Genomic DNA, 13,334 nt, shown 5'->3' with positions numbered 1-13,334 from the left:
CTTTGAAGCGTCCAGCTTGTGCCATGCGGTCATAACATCCACCTCAAATGTAGATGTGAGCCATACGGAAGAGAAGACCTGTTTGAATTGGACCCATGTGGTGGGTGCTATGCCCTGCAAAAGAAGAGTAGACCACCACTGCAAAGCATTACCCTTGAGAAAAGTGGCAGCTTTCCTCACCTTAGAGGACTCTGTGTAATTCCCACCAGAAAAAGCAGCATCAAACTGCTGTAAAAAGATAAGTGCCTTCAATTTATCCTTGGCCCCACTAAAAGTGTCAAACTTCACTGCAGCTCCCCCTTCCTTGTAATCCTTCGCCTTTCCCATAGGCGTTAGATTGTCATATGGAAGTGGCTTCGCAAGATTGCTGCCCCCAACATTCATACCCATCATTGGGTCAACATTTCCCATTCCCATGCCAGGCATACCATACATTCCAGCCATGTTTCCATACATTCCATTATGCATACCTGGCTGCATAACACCAAACATATTGCCTTGCATCCCAGGTTGCATGCCTGCAAACATATTTCCAGCCATACCGGACTGCATACCACCATACATATTCCCTTGCATGCCAGGCTGAAAATTGGCTCCAAAAGGCCCATACATACCCATGCCTCCCTGAGGATAGCCCCCAGTCATGGATTGGAACACCGAGCCACCACCAAAATAACCTGGATGCATATTCTGCTGAGGAATAGGTGGCTGTCCATAGAAGGAACTCTGAGAGTTTGCTCCATAAGCATGCTGCATATTCGGAAACTGGCCAAAAGATGGTTCTTGTGGGATGGCACCACTATGACCCTGTGGAAGATTCTTCGAACGAACCTTCTTCTTCTTTTTCTGGGGCTCTGTGCGGGGCTCTCTGCGAGATCTCATAAATTCAGCAAATCTCTCGCTCTGTGTGAGCTGCATAAAAGTATCCATAACACTAGCCAAGCGATCTTTGAACCGAGCATCATCATCCTCTTTACCATGCACATCTTCTGGCTGTGTTACATCCTCATAAGGCTCAACATCTGCAGCCTGTTCTCCTGCAAAAATATCCTCAGATACATCTCTCTCAGGAGAAGTCTCTTGCTCTTCTTCTTCATGATAGAAGTACTCAGCCTCTGTATCAGACATGTTTGCTGAATTTTCAGCGATGGCTTTCTTCAAAGCAACCACGAGCTCACCCCCTTCATAAAGTTGATGATTGGTCCCGGCAACGGAACCTTGAAACCGGCCTCTGATAGAAAACCAGAGTGCGGTAGATTAGCAATCACCCGTCCACTTGTAGTCTAGATGTGAAAACAAAGCAGATTAGAGCTAGAGTGCCCAAATCTGAAAACACAGCGACACCTGTTGGCCCCAAAGCTTGGCGCCCCTTGCGGTATTTCTTTATTCAATTATAATAATATGAATGGCTGAGTACAACACAAAGATCAGCCAAGAGTTTACACTTGTATATCCAATCTGACGGCCCACAAATCCTTCTTAGCACAGAGGATCTATGCACACAGATCTGTGTCTCCAAATAACACATTGTGCCTCCCTCTGATCAGCCAAGATCACTAAGCAGGCTAGTCATGGGCATACATCTGGCATAACTCAAGTGCATGATACATCATCTCAGCTCAAACATACATGTGCTGTCCAAACTCTGTCTCAACCCTTGTCAATCTGCCATACCCCTCCTCTCACAAGGGGCCAGATAACTCATATCTGCAACAGACATCAAGCAGTAGAAAGAGAGATAGATGAACAGAAACGGAGCTTACCAAATTCATCTCGTGAAACAGCACTGGAGGAAGCAATCTATACTTGCAGGCACTTGTATCCACAACCCTGCTTCACACATGTGCTTGTACTTGCCTGTACCCTCCTCTTGATGTTCACTCTTATGCTGTCCTTGAAAATACAGATCTGAAAATCAGCACTGTACCCGTCTGTACCACCTCGGGATACGTGCCAGGAGTTGTACTTGCACAAACAGTCGGTTGTCCACACTTATACTCGCCTGAATCTGAATATTCAGTTCTGTCCAGCACCTGTCTGCACCGCCTGCAGCAACTGTACTTGCTGTACCTGGCTGTCGCATGTATCAATTTGTAACCACAGTACTGCTTGTAGAGGAGCTTGTACAGATGTAAATGAGTATTCAGCACTACACTGTTGCAGGGAATGCCACGTTAGCAAGCTACAGGTACACCCAATCTGTAGTACGACTGTACGGATAGAAGCAAAAGTTATACAACAAGGTCCAGGATAGTTGTACAGGGTTGGGTGAACACAGATGTGTAGGCAAAACCCTAATTAGGGTTGGTCGTACAGGCTTGAAATCAGGGTTTTTAGATTATGACCAGATTGGCAGTTCCAGGATGTCCTGTAGTGTCCCTTGTAAGAAGGGTTTGGGCAGATTGAAAGCAAAAACCTGAAAACCTAAAATTTGCAGAAACCCTAAAATGGTAGGAACCAAGGGCTTTGATACCAAATGTTGGCTCTCAGGAAGCTAATGTTAGGGTTTGCAGGGCAAAGAAACCTCATACATACAGAGAGGAAGCAAAAACGAGCTGGAGAGTGGGTGGGAGAAGAACTTGCACGTATGTTCATATATATGATATGAAGTACAAAGTACAAGTTATAACAAAAGTCCTAGTTTAAGTGTCCTTTCGCACTAGCTGTCCCGGGGGAAAAACCTAGTGGGATAAAATTGCCCCTAGAGTTGGTGCCTGTTCACATGTGACACTACATATCTGCATATGCCGTCACTCCCAAGGTAGATCTTGGTTGGGTTTGGTTCTGGCCCTTGCCATTGGTAGTGGCTGCCTTGGCTACTCCGGGCTGGCAGGTCTTCAGTTTTTCGTTATTGTATTTTATCTTGGCACTTTGTGCAAGAGAAAGTGCCAGATCAAGAGTCTATGGTTCAAACATGCACACAACCCACTGGATTTGCATGTCTAAACCGTACAAGAATTGACCTCTTTTGTGATCATTTGATTTTTGCAATTGTAAAGCGAGATGAGTGACTTTATTTGTAAACTGGAGGATTGGTTGCGCGTTCTGGCGCAATCCCCAATTCTCTTCCTTGAGCTGCTCAAGATAGTGAGGCGGTAAAAACCGCTTCTTAATTTCCGTGACAAGTTGGGGTTGGGTCCAATAAGTCCACGAAGAGATGGCAACCCGTTCGATGTAGCAACTAGCTAACACAACCTTCTCTATATTTGACTCCTACCAGTAGCAAAATAAGCTTCAAATTGATGAATCTAGGAATACAAAGTTGTGGAGTCGAGTTTATTTATACTTACTAAAATTCACTCTTTCATGAAGGTGAGTCGAAGAAGTCTTGTGTCCATAGCTGCAAGATATTGTTCACGCTTCATGTGTCGACGTTGTTTCTCCTATGCGGCAACGCGAGTTGCCGCTTGCATAGGTAGCTCTACCTCCCGTACCTATAAATCATGTAACACACGGGGCTGAACTCGGCAAGGGAGATGGCCGAAGCAAGGATCAAAGGGATCTCGGTGATGACTAGTGGAGGAGGAGAGGGGGTGGGGGTGGGGAGGGAGGGGATGGGTGTCGAGGTATCTTGAAGAGGTATCCTTTTCTCCAAGGCCTGTATAGAAGCTGTGCATGCCCGCAACTTTTTCCCTTGTTGCGCTATGATGCGCATAAATTCCTCGAACATGATAGAATGTGCAGCGGAAGAAGGGAAAGTGGAAACACAGGAGAGAGAGTGAGAGAGAGAGAGATGGAGAGGAAACACAGGTGAGAACCTGTCATGGCCCTGTGAAAATGGAACAGTACAAGTGTGGGCATGGTGGTTGCAGAGTCAGAATATTTTATGATTCACATGGGGGGTGCCCGGACAGAGTTTAAGATGTGTGGACATCCCTAGGTGTGAAGGGGGGAACTAGAAACATTAAACTTTAATGTTTATTAAAGTTTGCCCCTAGGCCTTAGTGGCCCTAGGAACTTATTAAAGTTTGGGGCCCTAGGGATTATTTTGGGGAGGAGCCACTTTTGGAGTGTTTCTCTCTCCTCTCTCTCTCTCTCTTCCCTTTTGGGGAGTCGTGGAGCAAAAGTGAGATTTCATGCGTGGAAAAGCTGTGGAAGGAGGAGGCGACTGCTGGAGATTGTTTGTTGCTGTTTTTCTCTGTGCAAACCAGCCGTGCAGCCCTGTACGGACAGGCTGCAGGCTTCTTCTTGGTCCACGCTTCACACAGGAGTTGCTGCTGATTCTTTTCTCTGCTGGATTCTCTGCGCACAGGTCCTGTGCAGGCTGTACCAGCAAGTACACAGCCAGTACAGTACTGTACGGCTGCCGTACAGTGTACGTATCCCGCTCTTTCTTTAAATAGGCAACTTTGGCCTCATTTTTGGCATGGTACATAGTCTCCAATACATCACATGCACGCGGTGAGGTTTTACATGAACGGATGTGAGGAATAATGGATCTCTTTATTGACAAAGAGATCAAGGCCATAGCCTGAGCATCACATGCGTCCCATCTGCGTTGTTCTTGAGTGGCAACTGCAGGTGCTGGTGCTTGCTGAGCATTTCTACTAGGAGTTGTAGGTGCAATGTCTGCAAGTCTAGGCTCATCACCATTGACAAACCCCCAAAAGGCTTTTGCCCACTAGCAAGTTCTTGACCATAAAACTCGACAAGGAGTAGTTGGTGCCATCCAACTTATCTTCCTATGCGAGTACACCAAATGCATTTGTTGTGTTTTGTGCCATTGATACAAATGCACAAACTGCAAATAAACCACAAACACCTTTAGGCAAAAAAACAAAAGCACGCCAAGAAACCTGGAAGTTCCTGCGCAAAGTTTTGCCCACAAAAATGCAAGTAGAGGTTCTAACCTCTTTCCAATGTGCTGATTTTGTGCCCAAATGACACCAAGCTTACAAGCCTGTATTAAATGCCTGCAATGGAGCACTAATGTGGCTGCCAAATAGAAAAGCCCCGAAATTTTCAAATTGTAAATTATGAAAATTACATGGCTGATCATCTTACGAAGATCCAAGATCGTTGGGAGAGTAGCTACTTAACATTGATGAAGTCATTGCTGAAAGGGAGTTAGTCTCCAGGACACTACACTCAGTTCCAGAAGCCTACCTAAACTTCCACGCTTCTCTCACTTTGTCCATGAGGAGTAACCCTCAACTCCTTATGTTTGAGGAGTTGGTTGGTTTGCTTTTACAGGAGGAACAAACACGAAAGAAAAAGTCTTCGACGATACATGGCAATGATAAAGCTTTTGTTGCCAATGATAAGGGCAAAGGCAAGGCAAAGGGTGGCTATTATCACTCTAAGGCTAATTCTAGACAGCCATCAAACAAAGAAGAAAGTGATCAAATCAGCCCAAAAAGAAGGGCAAGTGTCATTATTGCAAAAAGCCAGGGCACTACATTAGTGAGTGCAAGAAGAGACAACCAAGGAGAAGATGTCACCATTTGGTCCCTTCACCAGTCTTAACCAGTGTTTCACACATTGAGCAGAGCCAAGGTGTGAACGGGGATCTTCCACAGAAGAAAGCTGAAGCATCTATCGGCAAAGTTTGGCCTAAAAGATAGCCACACAGCATGAGTAGCATGGGATTTTATTCATCAAAGTGACTTATAATGTTTATAAGTTGGTGTGTTCATATATCATTAAAGACGGGTTGGACATTATTATTATTTTGGGCATCTACATGTGGACAAAAGGAGGCGCCTACTTGAAACTTGGCCAACAAGCTTGGGAAAAGCACAAAAGTTGATATTTTGGGCTAAAACTTGGAGTACAAGCCAAGAAAAGCATAAAGTTGATATTTTGGGCTCAAACTTGGAGTACAAGCCAAGAAAAAGCATAAAGTTGATATTTTTGGACAAAAAGGGAAAAGTGCTGCAAATATAGCTAGTCGACTTCATTAAAAAGAGGTTGGGCTTCTCCTTTTTGGCATGTGCATCCCTTTGGAGCCTTCTCTCTCTCCTCTGCTGGCCGACTGCAGTTTTTCTCTCTCTTCTCTCTTGCGCTAGCCGTACAGTAGTTTCTCAGCAGTTTTCAGCAGGTCGACTCCTTCCATAGCTCCCATAGAGCTGGTCGGCTTGTTCCAGAACTCCCACGGAGCTGGTGGCTTGTTCCAAGGCAGCCACATGCTGGTCGCTTTCTCCCAAAGCCTGACAGGGCTGTTCGACTCATTTATGGGCAGATATGGGACTGTTTTTGGGGTTGATTTGAGAGCTCTTCTGGGGCTGATTCGAGACTCAGTTTTGGCGTTGTTTAGGCGTAGAGTTCAGGGCTGTTTTTGGCTCCATAATGGGCTGATTTATGGACTGTTTATGAGCTGATTCATGGGACTGTTTTGAGACACTTTTCGGATGGCTTTTGGTGCTGTGTTTTATCTTGGCACTGAATATATATATTTGGGCAAGTGTTTTGTTGATGCTTGGTGGAAAACCTGGTGTTGTATGCACCTGCATCTTGGTTTATTGTAAAAGCTTCTTTCTAAATAAAGAAGCTCCTGGGGGGCAGCCATTCCAGCTCAATGCGGTGTTATTGTATTAATTATGGTTCTTCCACTCTGTTTTCCATGCTCTGTCTGGTATTTGAAGTGTTGGTCTATTATTGTTTCGGGCATCCCCTCCTTGTTATAGAACAAGAGGGAATTTGGTTTGGTTGTGGACTCTTCTAATGCTTCTACAGGCAAAGCTGGTGATTCAGCTAATTTCGTACATGATGATTGGGCTTTTTGGTTTGCAGTTATGATGCATCACAGGAGCATGTATCTCTCAATGTGAATGAGAAACAGGTCATATGGTATTTTGATACTGGTGCCTCAAGACATATTACCTCTATGAGGAATTTGTTTAAGTCTTTGAGGGCTGCCCCAGTAGGAAGGAAGGTCACATGCGCTAATAATTCTTCTTATTCCGTCAAAGGGATTGGTGAGATCATTCTCACAGCCGTAGATGGATCTGATATATGCATTACAAATCTACTCTATGTACCCAACATTAAGAAGAATTTGTTGTCAGTTTCCTTTTTTGCTAAAAGAGGTTATGTGGTCAATTTTGAGGATGACAAATGCACAGTGAGGCATAGAGAGGACAATGTGATAGTCACTTCTGGGACTTTGTACCAAGGCTTGTATCATCTGGACTCATTTGAAAAGAGAGCACAAGATGCATGTTTGGTCATTTCTACTTCTGCCATGCAAGAGGCAGAGTTATGGCATGCCAAGTTGTTGGCATTATCATCTCCAGATTGGGCATATATGTGCATATTTCATGCTGTATCTGGCCAGATTTATGAGGCCATGCATTCATCTTATTTTAGATATTTTTCTACTATTTTTGTCTATTTTTTAGACATTATTCTAGTGTTTTTTGCATAGTCGGCCAGCCCACTGTTTTTATGCTAGCCGACCAGCTCTTGTCCAACCTATAAATAGGTGGCTTGGGTTAGCATCATTAGCACTTCATTATTCAGCCATTGTTGTTGGTTGTATGCACCTACGGGCAGCCCTCGTGCTCTACTTCAGCAGATAACAAGTTTTCTACTTTAGTTCTTTTGCACATGTGCTTCTTTGCAAGATCTATTTGCTGTTTTTCTGATTTACAGTCACTCTTTCATGGTATCTGAGCCCAGTGTTGCAAAGGGACCTGCGTTTTCTACATCTACTGCTGTAGGCAAAGATCCACCGCATCTACATCTACAAAGGAGCTGCATTTTCTGCTGTGGACCTGCGTTTTGAAGGACCTATAGCTTGGAGGATCTAGGGAAGCAGAAAACGAAGAGGAAAAGATTGTGCAGCAGCCAAAGCCTAGACGAATGATACCATGAAAGAATGTGCACAAGCGGAAGCAATGAACATGAGAGAGAGAAAGATTGCAAGCAAGAACTGAGCTTTATTAGCTTGAGGTTACAGAGTACAAGAGCCAGCAACAAATAGGACAAGGAATGATCTATAGGAATGAATAAGAGAGCAACTCTTATATACTAGTACATGAAACAGTCGGCCGTAGGAAAACAGGCCGACAGCTCCACGACAGCATAAAAGAAAAGATGCAATATTTTAACACTCTTGCAAATTGTTGCTACCATGTGTTAGTGAAACAATAGAGAGCAGATGGTAAGATGGTAGGAAACATGGACCCTTGAGAGGGTAGTGTGAGTTGCAAGTCTACACCGACAACAAATTGTTTGCAATACTCTCTTCATGTGCATTGGTATGGAAATCTTATATAGGTACTTGATTCTCCCAAGATCAATATACCTTATTTGAGGAAGGGACCAACCGTTCCGGCTTATTGTGTGTCTCTTGTCACTTCAACAAATTACTTTTTGTATTGAGCATGTTGTCCATTAAATCTTGGTGTATTTAAGTTTATTGATTAGCATTGTGTTCAACCAAGTTACAGAAGGTAGATGCCCTGACTATCCACCATAAGAGTCCATAGCCATACCCACCGTAGCATGTTGTTTTGTCATAGTATTAACTCGACCGAGGCCTAGCGCTAAAAGAAGTGCAGAATTCAGCAAGCACGAATCGATACAAGGAAGATGGCCGCCCACAGCTTAAGGTGGAAAGAATCGCCTTTCTTGCATAATCACATGCTCAAAGAGGTCCGCCAACAGCCCAGCCTTCACACGCAAGGGGCTGATTCGAGCAAGTTCCAAAAACAGAAAGTTTCCACCAAAAAAAAGCATGCACCCAGCTTTTGCTTCCTTACCCCCTATTTTAGGCAAACTATTAAAAACATTTTAATCTGATATACCCACTTGCTTTTTTGAGAAAGGTCGCCTCTGTAGTGCACCTGCACACATGTACAGATAGTCAACATGGGCGCCCACCTGGCCGTGGACCTGCCCTGCCTGTACGGCAGCCTCGAAAGGGCCCTCTGTACGGCCTGCAGTACAACACTGACTCTCTCTCTATACTCCTCTGCAGCACAAGTGCAAGAGCCAGCCATGCACATAGAGAGACTCCCAGCATTACACACAGATATCCCATGCTGCTTACAGCCACACACACAGAGAAAACAGTCAAGCAAGATCCAAAAAGTGTGAGTCTCCCATTCGCGTTCCTCCCAGAAGGGCTGTGCATTCCATAGGACCAAACCAGCCCTCTGTATGCCTCTTTTGGACGGCAAAAAGCCCTCTTCTCTAGTGTAAAATCAGGACCGACAGGGTTCTCCTTCCAATGTCACCCCCACGGACAAGAGAAGGAAGGTGTCTTGCACCATCTAAAACCCAAACTTCGAGTCTCTTTCGAAGGGACCCCTTGCAGCATGTCCGGCAAGTGTGAAGCTCCACCATCTCCTTCATCAGCCTCCGCTATACCCACAGCTGATGCTTTGCTTGTCGTGAAGCAAAATGAAGGAAGGCACAAACCAGCTTTAATCTCTATGTGAGACTGCCATTGCAAAATCCTCAAGTCCATACTCTGCTATCCGCAACAATACTGGTTGTTCGGCTCCCTCCTCCATTCCTACTATAATGCCTAAATCCAAATTCTTGAACCACAGGTAGCCCATGGCATATGAGACGGGGGCGGAAGCGGAGGGTAACGATCTGGACACGTTAGACACTGTGTGGGTGGGGAAAACAAGCTACAACGGCTGTGTGAGCGCAGCAGGCGGGCAAATGTGACCAGGCTCGGCTAGAACATCCTATCAGCATTATGTGCTTCCACTCGTCAGCAACACCTCATTTGTTACCTATGAGGAGATCACAACTACCCGCTCCGCTCCGCCCCGCCCCGCCCGCCCTGCCCCTTCCCTTCTCCGCCCTCATCCTCTCGCTGCGCAACAGTTTTATTTAGCGACTCTTGTCAGCTGTAGGATACCGGGCAAACGCACGCACCTGTTGTAGAACTCTGTGGATAGTCTGACAAACGTCTGGTGTCCAAGCTTGCTGTATAAGTTGACCTCGTCGATAGCGAATGCATCTGCACGAGACACGCCGCTCCATGCGCTTGCCCTCTTCTGCAAGGACTCCATTGCTTTTGGCAATAAAAATGTCGACATGCCATTTATATACATATCATCTATCATCTATTACAACAAGGAGAGGAAGAGAAAAAAGAAATTCTTCATTTTTTAAAAATAAGAGAAAAAAATCCTTTCAATTGACCTTTTCGATGCTGGAAATCCTTTCAATTGACCCTTTCTATGCTGACTTCCATTCTTGTGTTTTGCTTCTTAATGTCTATTACATATCGCAGCAACACGCGGATTGAGTATTAGTTAGATAAAATGATATTAAAAATAAGGCAACAATGTTTTTTCTTTAACGAATTAATTAATTAATGGTTAAAGATTAATAAATGGTACCATATATTCAGGCTAAGCTATACACCTCAACACTCATTCCCAAGCCCCACCTCGAAGACAGGCCAGCCAGCCTTCTCCGGCCCAAAGCCTCACCTCGAAGACAGGCAGTCCATCCTTCCTCAACATATCCACTACCCCTCTCTCCACCTCTCGCTCTCTCGCATTACTCCTCTCTCAGCTTGTGTCTCTCGTGAACCCCTCCCTTACACACATATTTGTCTCAGCACCGATTGAAAGTGAGAGAGAAAAGACGACTGAAACCCTCGAGATTTCTCTCGAAAGATCAACTCTAGAGACATAAACCCTACACGTCTCACACCAAAATCCTACACGCGTTAACCATGCAACCTATTCAATTCAATTCGCCATTCTTTAGATGTGGAGTGTGACGATTTTGAACTATCTACTATCAACCCTATAGACTATTGAGATGAGCTTTCCCTCCAAGAAAGGGTGTGAATCCATGACCCTGCCTGGCCCTTTCAATGCTATCATGGTTAAGGGAAGGGCCGTCAGGTCAGCATGCATAATGGATTCTACCCTTAATGTTGACGAGAACTTTACCAATAACGACACATCAGTCACCATTATTCATTCTGTAGAAGGCTTACGTGTTGGATGGTCGAGATCTACTCCCTTCTTTTCGAACTTTCTTTTTTTGTCAAACCTTATATCATTTGTTTCACACTTCGATGTTGAAGGGCCAAGGCAATTATAATCTTCTTTCTTAGGCAACATGGATATCCGTCCTTTTTACTCTCTCACTCCATGCACGTGGAGTTATCCACACATCACAGTAAGGGAGCTTGTTTTGTCTCGATCCCACTAAAAAAATTTGTTGTGAAACTTGTTTAAATCTCATTCTTGCATTTGGCATTCAATTGTTTACAATCTTGGAGGGAGCCTTACAAGCTTGAGAGGCATGTCTTCTACCCTCGCCAATGTCATAGATCTTGATCTTAATCTTTGAGGGAGCCTTACAAGCTTGAGAGGCATCTCTTCTATCCTCACAAATCTAATAGATCTTGATCTCCACCATAGATTTGCATTGCTATACAATTAGAGGGATTCCATTGCCACACCTAGGCTTCTAATAGTTTTGTTGCCATAGCTAGCCTTATGAGCATTTTGATCGCCCCACAGCTAGGCCTCCAAAAGATTTTTCTTTGAATGTTTGATTGTAGGAGTTGCAGGCACTCTCTTCTACCCTCACTAGCGTCACACATCTTGATCTCCACCATAGATTTGCATTACTATTGTATAATCAAAGGGATTCCATTGCTATATAATTAGAGGGCTTCCATGGCTATATAATCAAAGGGCTTCCAGTGCTATATAATCAGGGAGCTTGGCTTCTTTTAATGTTTGATTACAAGAGTTGCTCTCTCTCTCTCTCTCTCTCTCTCTCTCTCTCTCTCTCTCTCTCTCTCTCTCTCTCTCTCTCTCTTGTATGCCTATTTAAGGAGATATGTAGGATGTAGGGAGAAGGTGAAGGAAGGTGGGGGGAAGGCCATGACAACGGTGGGAGGTGCAGGAGGGGCAAGTCAGAGATGGTAGGTCATCTATAGGAGATAGCACAACCTTAGTAATAAAACATTATATGCGTTAATTAATGCTCGTTGGGGCGAGAATTAGGCGAGAATCAATGCATACAAGATACATACATGCTCGCTAGCACGATAATCAATACATACAAGATACATGCATACATACGTACATTATATGCATTAATTAATACTCACCATACACTAATTAATGTGAGCATTAATTATCACTCTAGCAAGCATTAAGTAATGCTCTCTAGAGAAGATATTTGATGTGAATAAGCATATAGTATTATCTTATTTCTCAAAACAATATGTCGTATGCTATGTTGATGTGTTTGTGATACTTTATTGTATATGAGAGCATGTATCATCTTAAATCCATATGTCATGTGTATGTATGTTGATTCTAGTTAAGAGGATTAAACATACATAACACATGACATATAAATTCAACATGAGAAGTGTGAACCCATGTGGCATGTGTCAGTAACCATAGGCTCACTACACTAAACCCTGAGCTTGGGAGAGAGAGACATATGTACCACCATAGCATGAGGCCTTCTGATTCACAAGACCGCCTCACAGTCAACAAACCACCACCACCGTGTGTGCGTCCATGCGTGGTATTGGTCTACAAAGCTTGACGTCTAAATCCATACCCAATGGACAAGGCATGCTCAACAATTGAGTTATGTAGGTCTTGGCCTATTATAATCCATACACTATCGGATACTAGCTCTCTCAATAGCTAGTTGCTTATGTGTGACACTCCCTTAGCCTATGGGACATTAACCCATGTCCACACCATAAATGTAACATACTTCCCCCCTTAAAGGCTCACCTCCAAAGGAGAGAAGTTAATTGGATGAATCCCTCATACAAAATTCAACCACAACTTATTCAAGATCTTGAGTCCATAGTTTAACCTTTTCAGATGTTGCTCACAACTGGGGAGTATGTCTATTATGACATCAATCCTAACTTTAACGTTCCAAACTTGGGTATGCAACCATCCTTTACATTCCTTTAGCTTACACTAAACTATGCAAAGTATAAGGTTAAACTTTGACTTGTCTTATACGAATTCCTTATTAAGCTAGCATTGACTACTCCGTGAGTCTTACAAGCTCTCTAACATGATTGTAACTTTCATAAAAACCTAAAGTTTGACAGAAAACTTGAACCTCTTCACCCAAGGTGACCCGAACCTTTCTTATTGAGAAATCCTTGAGTCTAGTTACCTAAGGCAGTGTCTAGCACTAAAGTCTATGTTTATATGCTCTCAAGAAATACCTTTACACACAATTAATTCTCTTGTTGGTGTTCTAGTGGTTCACTTATGAGTGCCATTCTCCTATTCTATTACCATTAACCAACACTCAAAAGAGGTCAAGGCAAAGAATTTAAAGATCATAAGTCTTACCATTGGTTGAGAAGCTAAGATAGTTTCCTTGTAAGGACGACAAGACTAATATCCGAG

The 13,334-nt window shown here is 43.8% G+C and overlaps 1 protein-coding gene across 1 annotated transcript in view; it reads right to left on the bottom strand.

Moving 5' to 3' along the window:
- The window catches only part of GLB3 (hemoglobin 3), a 39,899-nt gene extending 29,884 nt beyond the window's left edge, over window positions 1–10,015 (bottom strand). Inside the window, exon 1 of the mRNA XM_086824884.1 lies at window positions 9,838–10,015. Within this exon, the coding sequence (XP_086681010.1) occupies window positions 9,838–10,001 (164 nt within the window). The 5' untranslated portion in view covers window positions 10,002–10,015. The remainder of the gene's footprint in view (window positions 1–9,837) is intronic.
- Window positions 10,016–13,334: the final 3,319 nt, after the last annotated feature.

Source organism: Cibotium barometz, chromosome 31 (genome assembly GCF_041138505.1).
Source record: "Cibotium barometz isolate CiBa-2024 chromosome 31, ASM4113850v1, whole genome shotgun sequence".
Classification (NCBI taxonomy): Eukaryota; Viridiplantae; Streptophyta; class Polypodiopsida; order Cyatheales; family Cibotiaceae; genus Cibotium; species Cibotium barometz.
The sequence above is the reverse complement of the archived record's forward strand: the minus strand, read 5'-3'. Positions and strand labels throughout refer to the sequence as shown.